Source organism: Sus scrofa, chromosome 16 (assembly GCF_054392235.1).
Source record: "Sus scrofa isolate SSC_HxYL_T2T_F1_AM1 chromosome 16, Sscrofa_HxYL_maternal_Yorkshire_Landrace_v2.0, whole genome shotgun sequence".
In the NCBI taxonomy this organism is placed as follows: domain Eukaryota; kingdom Metazoa; phylum Chordata; class Mammalia; order Artiodactyla; family Suidae; genus Sus; species Sus scrofa.
In genome coordinates, this window is record NC_139398.1 from 60,584,899 (window position 1) to 60,605,735 (window position 20,837).

A 20,837-nucleotide genomic window follows, 5' to 3' on the forward strand; every position below is an offset into this window, starting at 1 on the left:
AAAAATAAGAAAGTGTGTTTGCCAGTTCAGCATTTCCAGGCCCGACACTCAGGCTCCTCCTGACAATGGGGAACTTCAGATCTAAGTTTGTTTGTTTGTTTATTTATTTATTTGTCTTTTCTAGGACCGATCCCTCGGCATATGGATGTTCCCAGGCTAGGGGTTTAATTGGAGCTGTAGCTGCCCGCCTACACCACAGCCACAGCAGCTCAGGACCCGAGCTGCTTCTGCGACCTACACCACAGCTCACGGCAATGCCGGATCCTTGACCCACTGAGCGAGGCCAGGGATCGAACCGGCAACCTCATGGTTCCTAGTCGGATTCATTTCCACTGCGCCACGGCGGGAACTCCACTTCAGATCTAAGTTTAAAGTCCAGCTCTGAGATGACATCCCTCACTCTTAGAGTCTGAAAGATGTTTATTATTACCAAATCAATAATACGCCCTTTCACCTTCCTTAGGTGGAGGCAAACAAACTACCTTTGTCCAGAGCAGCTGGCAGAGGCATATCTATGTTTAAATTGATCCCACTTTTTTCTCATTCCTAGAAATTGATTATTGAACAGAAGCTGCTCAATCAGATCTCTGGGTCGAAAGGGAAAGGCTGTGCACGCATGCGTGATTAGGGAAAATTGTACACCTGATGAAGACAATCGTGGGAAAAGATGAACCACAACACTCGGGATGACTCAGCTGATGACACTTTTCGGTAAAGTCCACACTGTTTGGAAAGCACATTTTCATCCCTGGTATCCAATCGTCCAAGGGCACGTGGAAAAGGAAAAGATGCTGCTCCGCGGTGAGATTGTGCGGGGTCATTTCGGAGCCCTACAGTATTTAATGGTGACGAAAATGCCTTTCGTTTCTTCACCTTGTCTATCAGACTCCCTGTTCAAAATAATAAGTCAAATGGAAAAGAAAGCCAACTAACCAGTCATCAGCCCCCCTGACTGGACGGGTTTCAGTCAAGTCCAATAGAACCACATCAAGTGGCCAAAGACATTTGCCTGTCGACAGCAACAAGGGCACAGTGGTGAAGTTCGAGCCTTTGGTTCGCATCCCCTGTTACGAGGCTGTCATGGCCCAGATTTTGAGAAATTGAACCTGCATGCAAATGTGACAGGGCTTTCCTGGCAACCTGTAGTTCAACAAAGAATAGGAAACGAAAACCATCTTTATCGCCACAAGGTTCCTCTTACACAAGTTTCCATAACTTAGAGAGGTGCCCCTGCTCTTCTGTCCTGTTTTCCTCACCTACACGGCTCTGCATTCCCTCAAAATGAGGAAGAAGGGGAAGTACTTGTTTCAGGGGTGATAGGTCTCAGGAACCGGCTGAGACTCCTTTCAAGGGAAAAGGGGCACCCCTAAAAATGGGCACCCTTCCCTTTGCCCAGGTGGAGCCCAGAAGCCACTGCCTTAATGACAATCATTTCCATACCAAATATACCAAAGTCCTAGAAAGTCTCAAGAATGCCGTCTGCTTGGGTGTTTCCTAAGTAACCCCAGCAGCATGTAAGACCAAGGGCCCTGATGTGCAGCGGGGCAGCTGTGCCTCAGCCAAGGATGCAAAGTGGCCGAGGGCAGGCTGAAATCCGAGGAAGCACCTTTTCCTAACTCACCCAGATCAGCTGTGTGGACAGGTGGGGGCTGTGACAAGTCGCCCTGCCCCTTGCTGCTTGATGGTACAAACTCAGAACACGGCATTCCCTGCGTCAAGTCTTCTGAGGCCTTCCCACTGCACTGAGAAGCAACTGCAAGTCCCCATGGTAACGTAGCCTGGCCCTGCTGAGCTCTCCAACCTCAGCTCCCACACTCGTCCCTTACTTGCATTCTTTCTGCCTCACAGGCATTCCAACTGTTCCCAGAGGGGCCTAGGCAGGCTCCCACTTCAGGGCCATTGCACTGGCTCTTCCCTCTGGTTTGCTCCCCCACTTGGTTCTGACATCTGATCACATGTCATCTCAGGAAGGCCTTCCTTGACCACTGAGTTGAAATTCCACCTTGCCTCTTTTCCATCCCTTCTCCTGCCTTAGGGAGAAAAAGAGAGGAAAGAAAAAAAAAAAAAAAAAAGCACTCACTACTTGAATGGTATATTTATTTGTTTATCATTTGTCTTCTCTCTGGAACAGGTTGACAAACTAGCCTGAGGGCCAAATCAGACTTGCTGCCTACTTTTGTTAAGTAAAGTTTTACTGGGATGCCGTCATGTTCACTCATTCACACACTGTCTTTGGTAGCTCTTGCCCTATGGCTACGGAGTTGAAGAGCGGCAGCAGAGACTGCGTGGCTGGCAAAGCCCAAAGAATCTATTATCTGGCTCACTAGAGAAAACATTTGTCAGAGTTCCCGTCGTGGCTCAGTGGTTAACGAATCTGACTAGGAACCATGAGGTTGCAGGTTCGGTCCCTGCCCTTGCTCAGTGGGTTAACGATCCGGCGTTGCCCTGAGCTGTGGTGTAGGTTGCAGACGCGGCTCGGATCTCGCGTTGCTGTGGTGGTGGTGTAGGCCGGTGGCTACAGCTCCGATTAGACCCCTAGCCTGGGAACCTCCATATGCTGCAGAAGCGGCCCAAAGAAATAGCAAAAAGACAAAAAAAAAGAAAAGAAAATGTTTGTCAATCTTGCTCTGGATGTAAGCCCTGTGAGGACAGCCGTTATCTCTTTTGCTCACTCCTGTATCTCCAGCACCCAGAATGCTGCCTGGCACTTAGTAGATACGTCATAATTATTTATCAAATGATTGAACACATGGATGACTGCGTATCCAAATGTATCCAGCAAAAGCTTTTCTTGATTCAACAATTTTTGAGCACCAACTTGTGCCAGGATTCTATGCAGAGGATCCAATGACAATGCGAAACCAACAAACTCAAAGGCTCTATGAAGAATATCACATTACAGGTAAGTGCCAGGTGTCAAGCAGCCATAAAGAAAGGTGCCTGCCCCAGGCAACTAAGGATGGTGAATCCTTCCAGCACTTCCACTCCTGGGCGTGTATCCAGAAAGAAATGAAAACACTAATTTGAAAAGAATGTGCACCCCAATGTTCATAGCAAAATTACTTACATTAGTCAAGACATGGAAGCAACCCAAGTACCCATCAACAGACAATGGATAAAGGAGATGTGGTGTATGTGCACAATGGAAAATTACTCATCCACAAAAAAGAATGCAATCCTGCCATTTGCAGCAATGTGGGTGGACCTAGAGAATATTATGCTTAGTGAAATAAGTGAGTCTGAGAGAGACAGATGCCGTATGATATCACTTACATGTGGAACCTAAAAAATTATACAAACGATGTATAGGCAAAACAGAAACAGACTCGCAGATACAGAAAACAAACTAGAAGTTACCACAAGGGAGAGGGAGGGGGGACAGGCAAGATAGGGGTATGGGATTAAGAGACTCAAAGTACACTATAGAAAACGGATAAGCAACAAGAATATCTTGTATAGCAAAGGAATTATAGCAGTTATCTTGTAATAACTTCTAATAGAGTAAAATCTGTACAAATGCTGAATCCCTATGCTAATATAATATTGAAAATCAACTATACTTCATTCTTTAAAAATATGATCATCCCTAAAGAGGAGATCTCCAAGCAAAGAGACGTGTGAAGGGATTTGCAGGAAGAGTAGAACATGAATTGGTCCAACCAACCATGGTGGTCTGAGGTTACAACTGTGTTTTTGGTATATGAGAGTTGTTGGAAGGGTTTTGAACAATTCTTCACGAGCTTGAATAATCACTATCTTCATCTTTATGACTCTTACTCCGTCGGTTACCATTTAAAATCTGGAGAGAGAGAATGATTCTTCTCAAAAAGGCGACGCCTTTTCTGTGGAAGTCTTTGGTCCAACCCAAAACACACTAAACACGTTTTCTGAAGGGACATCTGGGATATGTCATATCAAGATTTCTCAACCTTGGCCCTAGTGACATGTTGGACCAGGTGCTGTCCTGTGCACAGTAGGATGTTTAGCAGCATCCCTGGCCTCTACACACTAGAGGTCAGTAGCACCCCCTCAATGTGACAACCCCAAATGTCTCCAGATGGGCTAAATATTCCCTGAGGGGGAACATCCCCCCCAATGAGAACCACTGCCCTAGTCAGTGCCAGCCAAACACACTGGGCAACCTGCAGATGAAGTATGTTAATAGCCTGCAAATGCTGGATGGAGGGGGCTTTTGAAACCTTGAGGTACTTGGGCCTCTGGAATAATAACTTCCTATCCCTTTTTACCTCTAGATCACTCTATCATGGTTATGACAAGGAACCACAGAATTTGAAGAATAAACCTTAGCTACTTCTTCACTTGGTTACCCAAGTGCCATTTTCCTCTAGGGACTCATCAGCATTTTAGCCAGTAAAATGCTAAGTTAAATATGCAGGACAACAGAACCCTGCTCAGCAATAAAAAAAAGAAGAATCTGTTGATAAATGCAACATCATCAATGACTCTCAAAAGCGCGATGCCGAGGGAAAGAAGACTGTTTCAGAAGGTTACATGCTGTCCAATTCCATCTATATGGCTTTCTGGAAAAGAAAGGACAGACATGTGGTGACAGGAGTTGGCGTGGGGGAGTGTGACAGGGACAGCACGAGAATTTGAGGTGACAGACTGTTCTGTATCCTGATGGAGGTGACGGGTACCTGAGTCAATACACACATTAAGATGTTCCTAGACGTTAACTTAAAGAACACATCAAAAAGTAGTTCCTGAAGAACGACGTGTAATACTTACATGTTGTCTTCTAACCACGATGAAGCATTTAAAGCCATATTTAAAAAAAAAGGCACCGGGCAAGGTGGCCTTGATGGCTGGTGATCGCGGTGCTGCGGGGAGAGGTGAAGGTTGATGCGCTGGAACCAAAGGAAGAGCGTTAGCTTCCTCGCTTCAATTCCTCTTTCACTTTCCACAGAACAAGGTGATCTTCACTTCCCAATCCAGGCTTCCCAAATTTCACCCCACAACTGGCTGAGCCTCCTTGGCCAGAAGAGTGGAAATGTTTTCAGAACTTGACATATTAGAGCAGAGTTACCGGTACACTTCGAGGTGTGTACGAGGTCAGAATGTCCAAGGGGTAGACGAAAAGGCTCATCTAGGGGATGAGAGAGAGTCTACAGGAGTGTGGGGCTGGCTTCCCAAGGGAACAGGAGCACAGTGTAACGAAAGTGACTGGATTCTAAAAGAGAACCATATCCTGTATTATTATTCATATAAATAATATCATCGATTCATGTGCATATGAAATAATCAGTATGGGTCTTTAACTCACCTGCAATATCTACGCTGTTGTTCTAAGAGGATGGTGGTGGGGGCCAGGGGTGTACACAGGAAGGTAGTGGCGACCTTCACCGAGGCTCCCACCCCTAAGTGTCCAGTTCAGGGTAGGAATAGCTGGGATTCCTCCCCTTGCAGGGAAATTGCACGCTGTGGTTTGCACATGCATGGAAGGGCTATTCACATCAAAGTCTTGTTCATTTGCTCGTGCAGTGATGCTAGTTAACCACAGAATTATCACGCCGGAAGAGAGTGTGCTTCTCGATGAAGTGCATGGCAAGAGCGAGAATCAGAACGTGTCAGCTGCCTGATATTCATCCTGAAAGAGCTGCACGAAGCACGATGGCACATCGTGCTTGTGAAGATTATATTGGTTTCTCTTCGCCCACATCATCCAACATTTTCAGCAACATGATTTCATTGGGACAGCTGAAGTGTCTTTAAATTGTTTCAGAGGTAGCCTAGTACACCAAACATCCCCAGGGGCTGAATGTGAACCATGAAAATGAAGTAAAAATTATAGCCCTTCTGTGTCGGGGGCAGGGGGTGGGGAGGGCAGGGGGCAGAGGTAAGACATATGCTGCAGGAGAACTAGCTCCTGACTGGGGATCATCTCGAAAGTAGAGCTTTGACATTTTCGGCAGCGTTTTCCATCTTTGAGCTCAGTGGATCCTCACAACTACCCTCCCCCCATGATGTCAGGAATTATTACTTTATACACATTTCACAGAAGCTAAAACCAAGGCATATGTACAGTAAGAGTTTCCTGGAGATACCACAGCAGGCAAGTGGAAAAACAAGGCATGAAACCCAAGTCTCCTGATTCCAGAGCCCATGGTTCCAGTCAGCAGAGCATATTACACAGTGTCATCGGGCTTCCCCAAACTCAGGCCAACAGCTGGCAGATGAAGACGGACCTTTTGCAGGGATTGTTGAGCTCACACTCCTCTTCCCAGGCCTGAAGGTTGTGATGTGTTCATAGCTGGGAATATGCCTGATCCCATTCAAGACTCATCTCAAGCATCAAGCTGACCCATTGCTACCCACAAAGAATCGATTACTCCCTTGGTTGAGCCCCACCACACCTCAAATACAGTGCTGTCTCTGTGCCTGTGACTCTTTCACATGCTTCAGGGCCTGGGTCTTGCTTTTCTTGGATTCTCAGGTCCTAACACAGTGCGTAGCACCCAGGAGGTTTATGTGCTGAATGAAAAGCATGGTCTGAACGCCATTCCTTAGAGGTGCAAATCAAGGGCAAGCTGGGTGTGGAAAAACCTTGGGATGTCATTTACCCTTGCAAAGCCTCAGTGTTCTCATCTGTACAATGGGGATACTAAGAAAACAAGAAGCCTGCGGGGTTATTGTATATAAAATGCTCAGCAAGGTGCCTGTCTCACAGTAAGCTCTCCGTAGATGTAGGTCTTCATGGTAGCTAGCCTCAGTGACTCTCACTTCCCCTGGTATCCACCCTGTGTGGTCCCCTTCACACTGAATAGGGCTGACCATGTGACCAGCAAGATATTGGAGACATGGCAGTGTGACTTACCAGACTAAGTCATAAAAATCACTGAGGCTTCTGCCTTGCTCTCTCTGGGGACGGCTAGACCTCCTAAGCTGAAGCAGCCCTATGGAGAAGTCCCTGTGCCCAGGAACTAGATTTCCTGCCTATGGCTAGCCTTCCATGTGTGTGAGCTGTCCTGGAAACCCATTCTCCAGCCCCAGTAAAGTCTTCAGATGACTGAAGCCCTGGTGGACGTCTCGATTGCAAACTCTTGAGAGACTGAGCCACTCCTAGACTCCTGACTACAGAAATCACGTGAGACAAATGTTAGTGTTGTTTTAAGTGGCCCAGTTTGGGGGTAATTTATTATAAAGCAATAAGTAAACACTATTCTCTTATCGCAAGTGGTCATATGTGTATCAGTAAAGACATACCTCCCCTGTGGTCAGTCGTGGTTCTTGCCTGGTCTCAGGTCACAGGCGCTCTGGGGAAGGAAGGCTGATTTTGACCAGGTCGGGGCTCCTCCTTCCCCCAAACTGAGGAGGTACGCAGGCAGAGCTTCTCAGGAACTGACCTGAGGGAAGCAAGAATGTGCTCGTGGTGCTCTTTGCTGCGTCGGACGGATCTTCAGGGAGTAGCACTGGACCCCGAATCAGATCGTCTAACGTTATTTAAAGGTGTCAAGCGTGCAGGTCACTGCTCCAATTAGGGGGACAACTCTGACCCCAAGAGCTAATCTTAGACTCCCTTCTCTGTCCCCCACCCCCAGCAGCCTGCATACCACCCACACCAATTCCTTGCTTGTGCCACCTTCCCGAGACCTTCATACCACAAAACTTTGATGAAAATGGTGACATTTTTTCAGTGGCCAATATTTGACCGAATATTGAGAATTCCTTATTTTTTCAAGCTACACAGGCCTTGGCGATATTTGAAGCGTGGATGATGGGCATGGAAGTACTTGGCTCTGAGCTCCCGAGTGGGTGTGTTACTGTAACTCTGGACCCCAAGTCCCTCCCTTCCCCAGGGGTCATTCGCCACTGCTTCTGACGCCTTCCATTTCTCAACAAATCCTTTCATTCTTTACTGCCATCCCAATTCTCCTGTAGTCCCTGCGCCGCTCAGTTTCTCTCAAAACTGAAGGGTTTGTACTCCAGGCCCCACCCCAAGAAAATCCAGTTCTTTCAGCTGACCTTGAACTGTCTGACCCTTAAGGGACACGGACTTCGAAGGCCCCTTGAGGCAGCCTCTGTGGAGGAGTTTGCTAGTTCCCTGGGCAGGAGGACACAACTTTTTGTTCTGCGCTTAAAAGCGTGTCTTGTCTATAAAAGACGGATGCCTCGAGATGGACGGGCGTCTGTCCCTCCTTCTCCTCAGAGAGTGCTTGGCCCACATGCACCCCTTCTGCCGCCAAGAGCTTGGCACAGACACAGTCTCCTCTCTTTATCCAAGAATTCCAAAGCCCCCCCGTGTTCCAGGGAGCTTACACACCTCTCTTCATTCGTTCCACCACAGCCAGTTGGCCTTGGATCCCAGAATCCCCAGAGATGCAAAGATGGGTGGGACCACCGTGACGCCCTGGGTGAGAACTGGAAAACTGCAGGCTGTGCGTGAAGCTGGCCTCGGCCAACTCCCATTCTATTGGCTATACAGCATTTCTCACAATCCTCACCTGAAACTCTACCATTATTTCCCCCAACCCAGCAGTGACAGGGTCAAGAAGAGGACACGGTGATCCCAGCCACCGGGCCACCGAGGTGCTGGTTTAAGGATCCACAGCACCCGGCCTTCATGCACACCTGACACTAAAGTCCTGTGACCTGACTGCCAGGGCCTGCTTTCACATCCACACAGTCCCCTGGAAACGTGGCCTTTTTAGGAATCCGTGCATGTCGTGTTGTCTGAAACATCTAATGGCCTGTGCTTTCAAAACTGGAGGATGTCTGAGTGGACTTCAGCCCTCAGCCAAGAAACCAATGAGGAAAGAGCATGCCCTTGGGGTCCTTACAGAGAATTTGAAATTTTAGCAACTCACCTCTGCTTCCATGCAGGCTGTTACCAGGACACTGCTCAAATTCTCTGTCCCTGAACCTAAGGAGAAATGCTTGTATTCGCTCTTAACATGGTGTGTTACACACTGAGGGCAGCACATCATCAGTTTTCGACTTGGCTTCATTAACATTTCCCTGCGCTGGGAGGATCACCCGTTGAGCCTCTGTACAGAGGACTGCTTCCTCCGTTTTGTCAAGGTGGTAATTTTGTTCTATCACTTCTGCCACGTTAAGGAAGAGAGACCCCAGGTCCAGCCTGGAGAGCGAAGAAAAGGCAGTTCAACCTGTTACCATTTTTACCCACTAGGTTTCCACCTGTATTATTACTGGCCCCTCAGGGTTCAGGGGTTAAACTCCCCTCTTCAGTCTTCTCACGAAAAAGAAGATAGATAAACTAACCCATTTCCAAACTTGATACTTACTCTCTAGTGGCAGAAAGATTATGTTTCAGGGCCAACGTTATTTATGTTATGGGCATGCCCGAATTATAGAAATAGCCTCAATAGCTGCAAAACATAGGGAAGAAGATAAAATTTGCTGATTTTCATTCCTCCCAAGACAAATCCACGAGTAGCTTAGCCCAACTGCCTGAAACTTCTTACAAGTAATTTCACGGTAATTTTACTATGGAAAAGAAAAAGGAGAAATAGAAGGTAAAGCCTAGGAACTTCTCTTTTATCTCAATCGTCTATCTCTTCTCACACTTGGAGTGACAGGAACAGAGACTGAGCATGGAAATGGTATGATTGATACATATACAAAATCTCACTCGTGGTTAAGACTTTCAGGGGAAATTTAGACCACAGCCTCAGCTTCCCGTGCTCACTACCCTTTGGAGCGGTTCTGTTTTTAAAAATCAAAAAAAAAAAAAAAAAAAAGCACAACATTTGGAAGCTTCAAATAAGATACATTATGAGAGATAACAGCATTTCTCTCCATCCATCGAAGGCTATGCTTTGTAGCAGAGCTCAGATCCTGCAGGACTGACAATTCCAAGCTTGTGAATGTCACAGAGCAGATAAGGAGGTAGAGGACTTGACAAGGTGTCCTGCTTGAAACGATGACCAGCGGTGAAACATTTCTTAAGACTGCAGGGCCCCCCATAACTATGCATGCCTAAATCACCTCGAGTCTTTTCCTAATCCGATCCTTCTGATACCCGTCTCCAGGCTAACCCTTCTAGTCTAAACAGCTGCCTCGGTCATGTCATGCTTGCCTTCAGTGACTCGGCAAGGCCTCCCAAAGTGTCAGTTACCCCCTAGGCTGGCCTTTATATTGTGCAAGAATCTGGGTGCCTCGGACATTTAATCTCCTTCCATCTCCAACAGGAATCTGCCACCCCAGGCAACAGTCTCTGACCACGTTCTACTTGCCCATCTCTATTGCACACCTCTAGCTGGGACGACCTCCATTCTCCTCGACTGGACTATCTTCCTCCACCTGACCTCCTTCTCACCCACCAACTCCAAAAGGTATGATACAATAGAGGGACTTGGACTTAGGTAAATCTGGGTTAAATTCTAGCTCTACTACCCGCTTGCTGTGTCTCATTGGGCAGGTATCTTACCTTCTCTGAACATCGGCTTCCTCTTCTGTAAAATGAGAATGTCCATACCAGGTTCGCAGCTGGTGCTCAGTAAAGATTAATTTCTTTTTCTCTACATGTCTGCCTGACTCCCTGCACCATCCCGAGCTCCCAAATCAACTAATTTCTATCATTGGGTCATAAAATATGGTTTACATATGAGAGTAAGGTTTGGGTGCAGGAAAGCTGACTCAGGGCATGACCAGGTCAAGAACATAGTGATCGCAAGACCCTCTCAGGATGGAGCTCAAAGGCCAGCATGCACGGGTTCATTCTCTGCCAGCAACACACTGAAATTTCAGTTTCAAAGGAGTGGAACCCAGTACAAATACTTGCAAAAGAGCCAACCAATCCATGGATGGGAAATTATAGTATTGCCACGACTCACTGATCGATCGTTGAAAGAACTACTGAATAACGTATTTTTATAGTTTCCCCCCAAACCTACAAAAAATGCCAATTAACAAGTTCAGTTCCATGGTACCTGAATCTTAGTTTTTTAAAAAAGTAGATGCATTAGATGTGCTGATGATCGATCCTTCAGCCCCTTTGAAAGAAACTGACCCACCAACAGACCCTTCATTTGGCAGGTGATTTGCCATGTGATGGACTCCTTCTCTGGGCACATCTGATTGGTGGAGGGATGGGCACCAGACTAAAGGGCAGTCAATCCCATAGTCTGGAGGGTAACTATGGCTCACGTCTGAGTGCAAAAAGGTAAGCTGAGCCAATCACATCCTCTGTCTTGTGAGAGCTGGAACTAGGAAACCTGCAGAGAAGGAGCCTTTGGCAAAGAGAAAGAAGAGTGGAACGATGGCCTCAGGGAGAAATGCTGGCAAATGCCATGAGCAAGCCACAGCTGAGACAGTTCAAAAACATCAAACAAGCTGGACCAGCCAGTTAGTAAAGAGGAGAACTGAGCAGAAGCATAAGGAGAAGCAGGAAGCCGTGAGAAAGAGATGGCAAGAAGAGTGGGTCCCTGGAGCTGACCAGTTCCTCAGGTTGCCTCCATCATTGGAGTTATCTCAGTTCCTACAATAAAATCCCCTATTTCACGCTACCTTACATTGGTACTCCTTATAAACAGAACCTAATCTAAATGGGAGGGAAGCAGTGAGATATTTTACTACTAGAAAAATATAAATACACCTCCACTGAATGCACACATAATTCCACAAGTTGCAAACCAATAGGACCCCAAGGGTTACATCTTTCGGTAAGACACAGGTGCAGGGTTGGACTACTTTAAAGGACAGACCAACGTTCTCGCAGAGCACCGGCAGGAGGGAGGCACTTCTGAGAACAGCCACCACAGTGTGACACTTTCAAAATGTTCCCCCTGCCTTGAAGGCTCAGACCATCCCTGGTCGGGGATGCCTGGGTGGCCTGGAGGAGAGAGTTCTCTCTGGCAACAAGACAGGCCACCTGTGCCCTGTGACTGGTGATATCCACTCGTCCTGTGACCCCAAGCAAGTCATCTCATCTCTCTGAGACTCAGCTTTCTTCCTTGTGACAGATGACCACTAAAGTAACCTCTGGAATGAATAATATATGAATCTTCTAAGTAAATTTCTCCCTCCCATTTGATGAGAAGGGGAGGCAGCCTAGAAGAAAAAGAAAGACTGGACTGCCAGTCAGGAGACCTGCACTTCGGCTCTGCTGCCCACTGGCAGGGCAAGCTTGGACAGCGCATGTGACCCATCTGGGTCTCATTCGTAAAAGGAAGGTATCATCAAAAGGGTATTTTCACTCTAAATTCTTAATTCTAAGATCTCTAAACATTCCAATCTCTGATTCCAATGGCTCCCACCCCAATGATCAGAAAGCAGTCTGTGCCACAGTTCCTAAGATAAATTACTTCTTTCAGTTTGTCCAGCTACAGACTAAGCTTGACGAATGCTGAGACAAGTCTGATGTGTTTCAATCCAGTGCTAGTTGGAATGGACTTGTGGACTAATTTGGATTCCTGGTGGCCCAAGTTCTCCTGATTGCTAATAGAGAGCTGTGAGGTCTAAACAAGAAGACAGGCCATATTCAAAAGAAAATCTGTATCTTCTTCCCAGAAAACAATAAATCCATAAATGGAAAACGAAGATATGGAACCCAAACATTCCCCAAGTCCTTTTCAAACGTCCCTTTTTAAAAAGGTTAAATTGATCAGTAGAAATTAGGAGTTTGGGCATTCATGGATTAAGGAGGTAGAGGCCAATAGAAAAAGGGCAGGAGCAAATATGGCTCTTTATGAAAGAAAAGTAGTACCCTGTGATTTTAGGAAAAAGTGAAAGGCATAAATGACTCCAAGATACTGAAGTTCATGGATTTTCATTGTTTCACCAACACAGCAAATGCTCTAGTTAAATGAAGTTGCAAAACTCTACAGTAACAGTTTTATTAGCCCAGGGGTGCAACTGACCTAAACTAATCAGATACAAAAGGTGTGAATTGATAACACACAATAAATACCTGCCGGCAAGAAAGATTTGAAAAAGGGGTTCAACCTCAATAATAATTAAAATTTTAAATGAGACTTTTTGCCCATTGGGGTGGCAACAAGTAAATATAGAGCCTTCAGTGCTGCCCAGGGTATATGAGAATAGGCAGTCTTGAACATAGTAAGTAATGCAAAATTTTAAACACGCATAGCTGTTGACCTACCACTATCAGTCCTAGAAACAGAGCCGTCAGAAATTCTTCCATGGGTCTTTACTTAATGTTCACTTACTCTTAATAGCAAAAACTGGAAACTACTCACATCAATAGTGGCTTGGTTAAACAAATTTTGTACATCCAAATAATAAGAGTAGTGCTCCATACTTGTTTTCAAAAGGATGATCTTTAAAGTAAATGTACTTAACTGATGTGGGAAGATCTCCCTGTGAAAAAACAAGTTTTGGAAGAGAATGCATAGTAGGATCCAGTTTCTTTAAAAGGTGCACAAGTGTGTAAGCGTGCACGGGTGCATGCACACACACCACACTCTCCAAGACCCTGCCTTCCTCACCCCTCTCGCTGTCCCCACCCCACAAGCCTTGCTCTAGCAGCCTCTGAGTCTCTAGCTTCTATAATGTGCCTCCTAAGAACACATGCTCCGAGGGCCTGATCCTCCACCAATGCCTGGCTAACTCCCAACCTTAATCCTATGCTACTGCAGTAATCTGGAAGAGTATACACCAAATGTTAGTCTGGATATTTCTGAGGCCATGAGAGCAGGGTATTTTCCCTTTCTGTATCATACTTTCCTGGATTGTTTGAATTTGTAATAATGAATAATAATTTTTTTTTTTTTTTTTTTTTTTTTTTTTTGCTTTTTAGGGCCACACCCATGGCATAGGGAGGTTCCCAGGCTAGGGGTTGAATCAGAGCTACAGCTGCCAGCCTATACCACAGCCATAGCAACGCCAGAGCTGAGCCACGTCTGCGACCTACACCACAGTTCATATGGAAATGCTGGAACCTTAATCCACTGATCGAGGCCAGGAATCGAACCCCCAACCTCATAGTTCCTAGTCCGATTCGTTTCCACTGCACCACAACAGGAATTCCGATGAATAATAATTTTTGATTATTTTTGTAATCAATAAAATGTAAAGAATAAAACTGAAAAAGAAAGTAATCAGATTGTACCTCTTGTCCTGCAACTATTGCTACATTCTGCCCCCTTTAAATCCATCTAGTTCCAGGTCGGTATCACCCACCTGTGGACTAAATAGCTCTAAATAAAGTGTCTCTGGAAAGCTCTAGGGTAGAGGGAATAAGACAAATTTGTTTGTGACTTTAAAAGATGGTGCTTACTTCCAAATTTCAGGTTAGGAGATGGGAGTATTCTCAGCCCTATGGAGTGAAAGCTGAAGTTTTGGTTCGCTGTTTAACTTCTCAGAGAACCTAATCAGATTAACAACTTCAGTAGGAACTAGATGCGATGTTTCAATTTAGTTTATATTATCAAGCTTCCCCAAGCTAAAAATAAAATCAAAGAATATTCTTTTGTTAACTGTAAAATAAAACAAAGCTCCATCACTTAATTGATCTTATAAAAATCAAGGTATAGTATATCCAAAACTTTTAAGTATCAGAGCATCTGGGTTATAATTCGAGTTCTACAGTAATATGTGGGCTCATGTTACTGCACGCCACTCCAAACATAGTAAGTTCAAACATAGTAATTTCTGGAGGTCCTGTCATGGCGCAGCGGAAACGAATCTGACTAGGAACCATGAGGTTGCCAGTTCTATCCCTGGCCTCGCTCAGTGGGTTAAGGATCCCATGTTGCTATGACCTGTGGTATGGGTAGCAGACAGGGCTTGGATTCCGAGTTGCTGTGGCTGTGGTGTAAGCCGGCAGCTGTAGCTCTGATTCAACCCCTAGCCTGGGAACCTCCATGTGCATGGGTGCAGCCTTAGACAAAAGACAAAAATTAAAAAAAAAAAAAGTAATTTCTTTCTCTCCATCCCCTGCTGACCTCCCCACCTCCATGTGATGAGTCTCCAGGCTCTGTCATCCCGTCCCTGGGGGTCTCTCAAATCCACCCACCGCCACGCTCCACGTCAGCTCAGCACCCTCCCTCACCTGGACCACAGCCTTATGTCTGGTCTCCTTGGTCCTCACGGTCTATTCTGCGCACTATAGCTGGACTGATCTGTTATGGTTCACTTTACAATCACATCTTTTCTCTGTTTTAACCCTTTGGTGCCTCCCCAGTGCTCACAAGACAAGGTATTCTCAGCCCTATGGAGTGAAAGCTGAAGGGTTGGTTCGCAGTTTGAGTTAAGGGTGAGGCTTGAGGCAGCTTTCCTATTAAACGCTGCCTTGGTTAAAGCAGTGATTCCCAATCTTGAGATTTACCCCCAAACTTTTTAAGGCTGATGCATTCTGAAAACTATCCCAGACAACTCAAAGTAGGCAGATGCCCACACTTTGAGGAACACTGATGAGTGACAAGCAATAAAGAGAGTCAGAGCTCCAAATGCGGGAGCAGCCTGGAGTCTGGCATTAACCAAAGGTGGCTTCCAAGTTCAGGGAAAGCTGCTGTTCTCAGAATCTGCACCAAAGGTGACTCATTTTCTCTCATCCCCTCACCAAAGAGGAGGGTTCTGGTGACAAGCTCCAGCCAGGGGCTCTTTAAAAAAGCAATGTAAATATTGCATCTTCCTTTTGTTAATAATGCACCTATTTATTTATAGAAAGTAAATGTTTAAAAAGCAGCAGCCTCATGATTTTAATTTGGAATTTAATCCTTTTACAGAATTCAAGAGCAAAATTCCACAAGGGCTGGACCAGTTCATACAAATACTGAGTCTCCATCAGCTCTCCAAGCCTCTGTGCATTGCGTGTTCAAATACATGTTGGGTGTGGGGCGGGGGAAGGGTTGGGAAGGAGGCTCTGTTTTTTATCCCACAGTTTCTCATTGAGAAACTGATTCCCTCTTTGCCTTCACACAGGACTGAAAAAATGATTCCAAACTGCATACATCTATTTGATGTTTAAAAAAAAAAAGGGAGTTTCTGTTGCGGCACAGCGGAAACAAATCCAACTAGGAACCATGAGGTTGCGGGTTTGATCCCTGGCCTCACTCAGTGGGTTAAGGGTCTGGTGTGGCTGTGGCTGTGGCATAGGCTGGCAGCTGTAGCTCCAATTGGACCCCCTGGCCTGGAAACCTCCATAGCCACGGGCGCAGCCCTAAAAAGACAAAAAGACCAAAAAAAAGAAAAAGAACTTGAAGAGAGAACATCTCTCTTAGGAAACTGTGCATTCTAATTTCTAAGTCTTATTCCAAGGCACTTTTATTATTTTTGTACCAATCATCTCTCATTATTATTATTACTCTTTGAACAGACAGGCCTGGGATTGACTACTATCCCCCAAACTACTAGCTGCCTAAATCTGGTCAATGAACTTACCCTCCCCAAGCCTGTTCTCTGGCTTTTCTTATTTAAAATAAGTATGTGGAACCTGGTAAAACAAGGTAGGTGTCAGAGTTCCCACTGTAGCATAGTGGGTTAAGAATCAGATTGCAGTGGCTGGAGTCACTGCAGAGGTGCAGGTTTGATTCCTGGCCCAGCACAGTGGGCTAAAGGATCTGGCATTGCCACAGATGTGGCTTGGATTCAACCCCTGGCCTGGGAATTACCATGTGCCATAGGTGGGACCATAAAACAAAATGTATGTAAATTCCCCTTCCTTTCCCTTCTCCCCGCTGCCCGTCACATACCACAGCATTGCCTCCGGGATGCAGTTGTGCAGTTGATGATCAATCTCCTTTTGGTCTAGAACTGGAATTTATTTCCTTGCACTCATGCCCTTTGTACTAACGTCAGTTCGAAGAAAACATCGTTTGGTCTCATGTGGTCCAGCAGAGCATCCTCTAAGAGGGCTGTTGGTTGGCTGTCAAGAGGACTTTCAGGTGGCATTTATCCTATGGGAACTCATGACGGTCCAAGGCCTCCTTTTCAGCCTTCCAGACCAAGAACCTGATTTGTCCAATGTGCTGATGGAGGGTCTCTCCTCCCTGGGACACTGTATGTTAACTGAGGCCACAGAGACAATGCAAACAAGCCAGAAAGCTGATTCCTTAATTTATGGTGAAATATACCATTGGTGGTGCTGGTGATGGTTGGTGAAGGAGGAGGGACAGTTTATTACGGGTACAAACAAGAGAAACTGGCTACACAATGTTGCTAAGAGGCCCTGACAGCTCTCTCCCTCTTCCAGAAATAGTTTGCTAAGGTAGCCACATCCAGCTTCTCAAATTCTAGTTGCCACTTTCTGTGTTCTAGTCTATGCATTTCTGCTCATGCATCTTTCTCCAACTAAAACCATTCCAGTCCTGTTACCTTGAGATGACCTTGGTTGAAATCCTGGGCGCCTGCAACCCTGGAGCTGCAGTGCTACACTCTTGTGCTTTACTCCTCGCTACATGGGAATCCTTTTCCTCTGGCTGACATGGCCTTTGTGAGGGAAGAGCGGTTAAAATGACAGCCTGGACTTTCTTCCGCTCCCACTTTCACTTACAATGTCCCCATCCTGACCACCAAGGAAGATGGAGTGGCTTCTCTACTTGGTACATTTGGGGAAAAGAAAGTGGATATTCAAGGTTGGCTCCTGTTTTTTCCTTTTTGGCAGCAGACCTGCTCACAGAGAGTGGGATTTCTCCTGTGCTCCCTCTAGCACTGCCCGAGCCAGGTGGGAGTCTACCTCATTCTGCCGTTCAGTATCCGGCAGCCCCACCCATAGATTAAAAGCTTTGTTTTTTTTTTTTTATTTTCCCACTGTACAGCAAGGGGGTCAGGTTATCCTTACATGTATACATTACAATTACAGTTTTTCCCCCACCCTTTCTTCTGTTGCAACATGAGTATCTAGACATAGTTCTCAATGCTGTTCAGCAGAATCTCCTTGTAAATCTATTCTAAGTTGTGTCTGGTAAGCCCAAGCTCCCGATCCCTCCCACTCCCTCCCCCTCCCATCAGGCAGCCACAAGTCTCTTCTCCAAGTCCATGATTTTCTTTTCTGAGGAGATGTTCATTTGTGCTGGATATTAGATTCCAGTTATAAGTGATATCATATGGTATTTGTCTTGTCTTTCTGGCTCATTTCACTCAGGATGAGATTCTCTAGTTCCATCCATGTTGCTGCAAATGGCATTATGTCATTCTTTTTTATGGCTGAGTAGTATTCCATTGTGTATAAATACCACCTCTTCTGAATCCAATCATCTGTCGATGGACATTTGGGTTGTTTCCATGTCTTGGCTATTGTGAATAGTGCTGCAATGAACATGCGGGTGCATGTGTCTCTTTTAAGTAGAGTTTTGTCCGGATAGATGCCCAAGAGTGGGATTGCGGGGTCATATGGAAGTTCTATGTATAGATTTCTAAGGTATCTCCAGACTGTTCTCCATAGTGGCTGTACCAGTTTACATTCCCACCAACAGTGCAGGAGGGGTCCCTTTTCTCCACAGCCCCTCTAGCACTTGTTATTTGTGGATTTATTAATGATGGCCATTCTGACTGGTGTGAGATGATATCTCATGGTAGTTTTGATTTGCATTTCTCTTATAGTCAGTGATGTTGAGCATTTTTTCATGTGTTTGTTGGCCATCTGTGTATCTTCTTTGGAGAAATGTCTATTCAGGTCTTTTGCCCATTTTTCCATTGATTGATTGGCTTTTTTGCTGTTGGGTTGTATAAGTTGTTTATATATTCTAGAGATTAAGCCCTTGTCAGCTGCATCATTTGAAACTATTTTCTCCCATTCTGTAAGTTGTCTTTTTGTTTTCTTTTTGGTTTCCTTTGCTGTGCAAAAGCTTTTCAGTTTGATGAGGTCCCATGGGTTTATTTTTGCTCTAATTTCTATTGCTTTGGGAGACTGACCTGAGAAAATATTCATAATGTTGATGTCAGAGAGTGTTTTGCCTATGTTCTCTTCTAGGAGTTTGATGGTGTCCTGTCTTATATTTAAGGCTTTCAGCCAATTTGAGTTTGTTTTTGTGCATGGTGTGAGGGTGTGTTCTAGTTTCATTGCTTTGCATGTTGCTGTCCAGGTTTCCCAGCAATGCTTGCTGAATAGACTTTCTTTTTCCCATTTTATGTTCTTGCCTCCCTTGTCAAAGATGAATTGACCATAGGTGTCAGGGTTTATTTCCGGATTCTCTATTCTGTTCCATTGGTCTGTCTGTCTGTTTTGATACCAGTACCACACTGTTCTGATGACTGTGGCTTTGTAGTATTTCTTGAAGTCTGGGAGAGTTATGCCTCCTGCTTGGATTTTGTTTCTCAGGATTGCTTTGGCGATTCTGGGTCTTTTGGTGTTCCATATAAATGTTTGGACTGTTTGTTCTAGTTCTGTGAAAAATGTCATGGGTAATTTGATAGGGATTGCATTGAATCTGTAGATTGCTTTGGGTAGTATGGCCATTTTTACAATATTGATTTTCCCAATCCAGGAACATGGAATATCTTTCCATTTCTTTATATCTTCTTTGATTTCTTTGATTAAAGTTTTATAGTTCTTGGCATATAGGTCCTTTACCTCCTTGGTCAGGTATATTCCGAGGTTGATTTTGTGAGGTACAATTTTAAAAGGTATCCTATTTTTGTATTCCTTTTCTAATGTTTCATTGCTGGTATACAGAAATGCAACTGACTTCTGAATGTTAATCTTATATCCTGCTACTTTGCTGAATTTATTAATCAGTTCAAGTAGTTTTGGGGTAGAGTCCTTAGGGTTTTCTATGTATAGTATCATGTCATCTGCATACAGTGACAGTTTGATCGCTTCTCTTCCTATGTGGATGCCTTTTATTTCTTTTGTTTGTCTAATTGCTGTGGCTAGGACTTCCAAAACTATGTTGAAGAGCAGTGGTGAGAATGGGCATCCCTGTCTTGTTCCAGATTTGAGTGAGAAGGCTTTCAGTTTTTCCCCATTGAGTATTATATTTGCTGTGGGTTTATCATAAATGGCTTTGATTATATTCAGGAATGTTCCCTCTATACCCACTTTGGTGAGGGTCTTGATCATGAATGGATGTTGAACTTTGTCAAATGCTTTTTCTGTGTCTATTGAGATGATCATATGATTTTTGACTTTTTTTTTTGTTAATGTGGTGTATGATGCTGATTGATTTGCGTATGTTGAACCATCTTGTGAACCTGGGATGAACCCTACCTGGTCATGGTGTATAATTTTTTTGGTATGTTGTTGGATTCGGTTGGCTAAGATTTTGTTGAGAATTTTTGCATCTATATTCATCAATGATATTGGGCGATAGTTTTCTTTTTTGGTGGTATCTCTGTCTGGTTTTGGAATGAGGGTGATGGTGACATCATAGAATGTCTTTGGGAGTATTCCTTCTTCTTCAACCTTTTGAAAGAGTTTAAGGAGGATGGGCACCAATTCCTCTTTATATGTTTGATAGAATTCACCTGTGAAGCCATCTGGCCCTGGACTTTTATTTGTAGGGAGTGATTTTATGACCTCTTCAATTTCATTTCTAGTGATTGGTCTGTTCAGTTGGTCTGTTTCTACTTGATTCAGTTTTGGCAGGCTGTAAGATTCTAGAAAATTGTCCATTTCTTCCAGATTGTCAAACTTGTTGCCATATAGTTGTTCATAGTATTCTCCTATTGTTTTTTTGTATTTCTGCTGTATCCGTTGTGATTTCTCCTTTTACATTTATAATTTTGGTTATTTGGGTTCTTTCTCTCCTCTTTTTAGTGAGTCTGGCCAGGATTTTGTCAATTTTGTTCACCTTTTCAAAGCTTTGTTTTCTGATCTAGCTTTATCAATGGAAAGAGTAGCTATTTTGATAACTATTTGTCTTTCTTATTTTATTGCTCAATTGTTTCAGAAGTTGATGCTATTTATTAGGCCCTATCCAATGTTCTCTGGCTGTTAGGTGTTCATCAAACATGGT

General features: G+C 44.7%; 1 protein-coding gene across 8 annotated transcripts in view; it reads right to left on the reverse strand.

Moving 5' to 3' along the window:
• The window catches only part of ZNF366 (zinc finger protein 366), a 404,477-nt gene that overhangs the window by 967 nt on the left and 382,673 nt on the right, over positions 1-20,837 (reverse strand). For 2 of the 8 annotated variants that reach the window (XR_014831499.1, XR_014831501.1), the window contains 3 exons: positions 7,225-7,364; positions 5,285-5,617; positions 4,750-5,191 (listed from right to left, as the gene is read on the reverse strand). Coding sequence is in view for 3 of the 8 variants with exons in the window: in XM_085002425.1 (XP_084858551.1) it covers positions 7,259-7,364 (106 nt within the window). In the remaining 5 variants the exon portion in view is untranslated. Of the gene's footprint in view, positions 1-4,749; positions 5,192-5,284; positions 5,618-5,663; positions 5,776-7,224; positions 7,365-20,837 lie in introns of those variants that run through there. The other 6 variants (XR_014831500.1, XR_014831503.1, XR_014831502.1 and 3 more) reach the window with 5 other exon arrangements.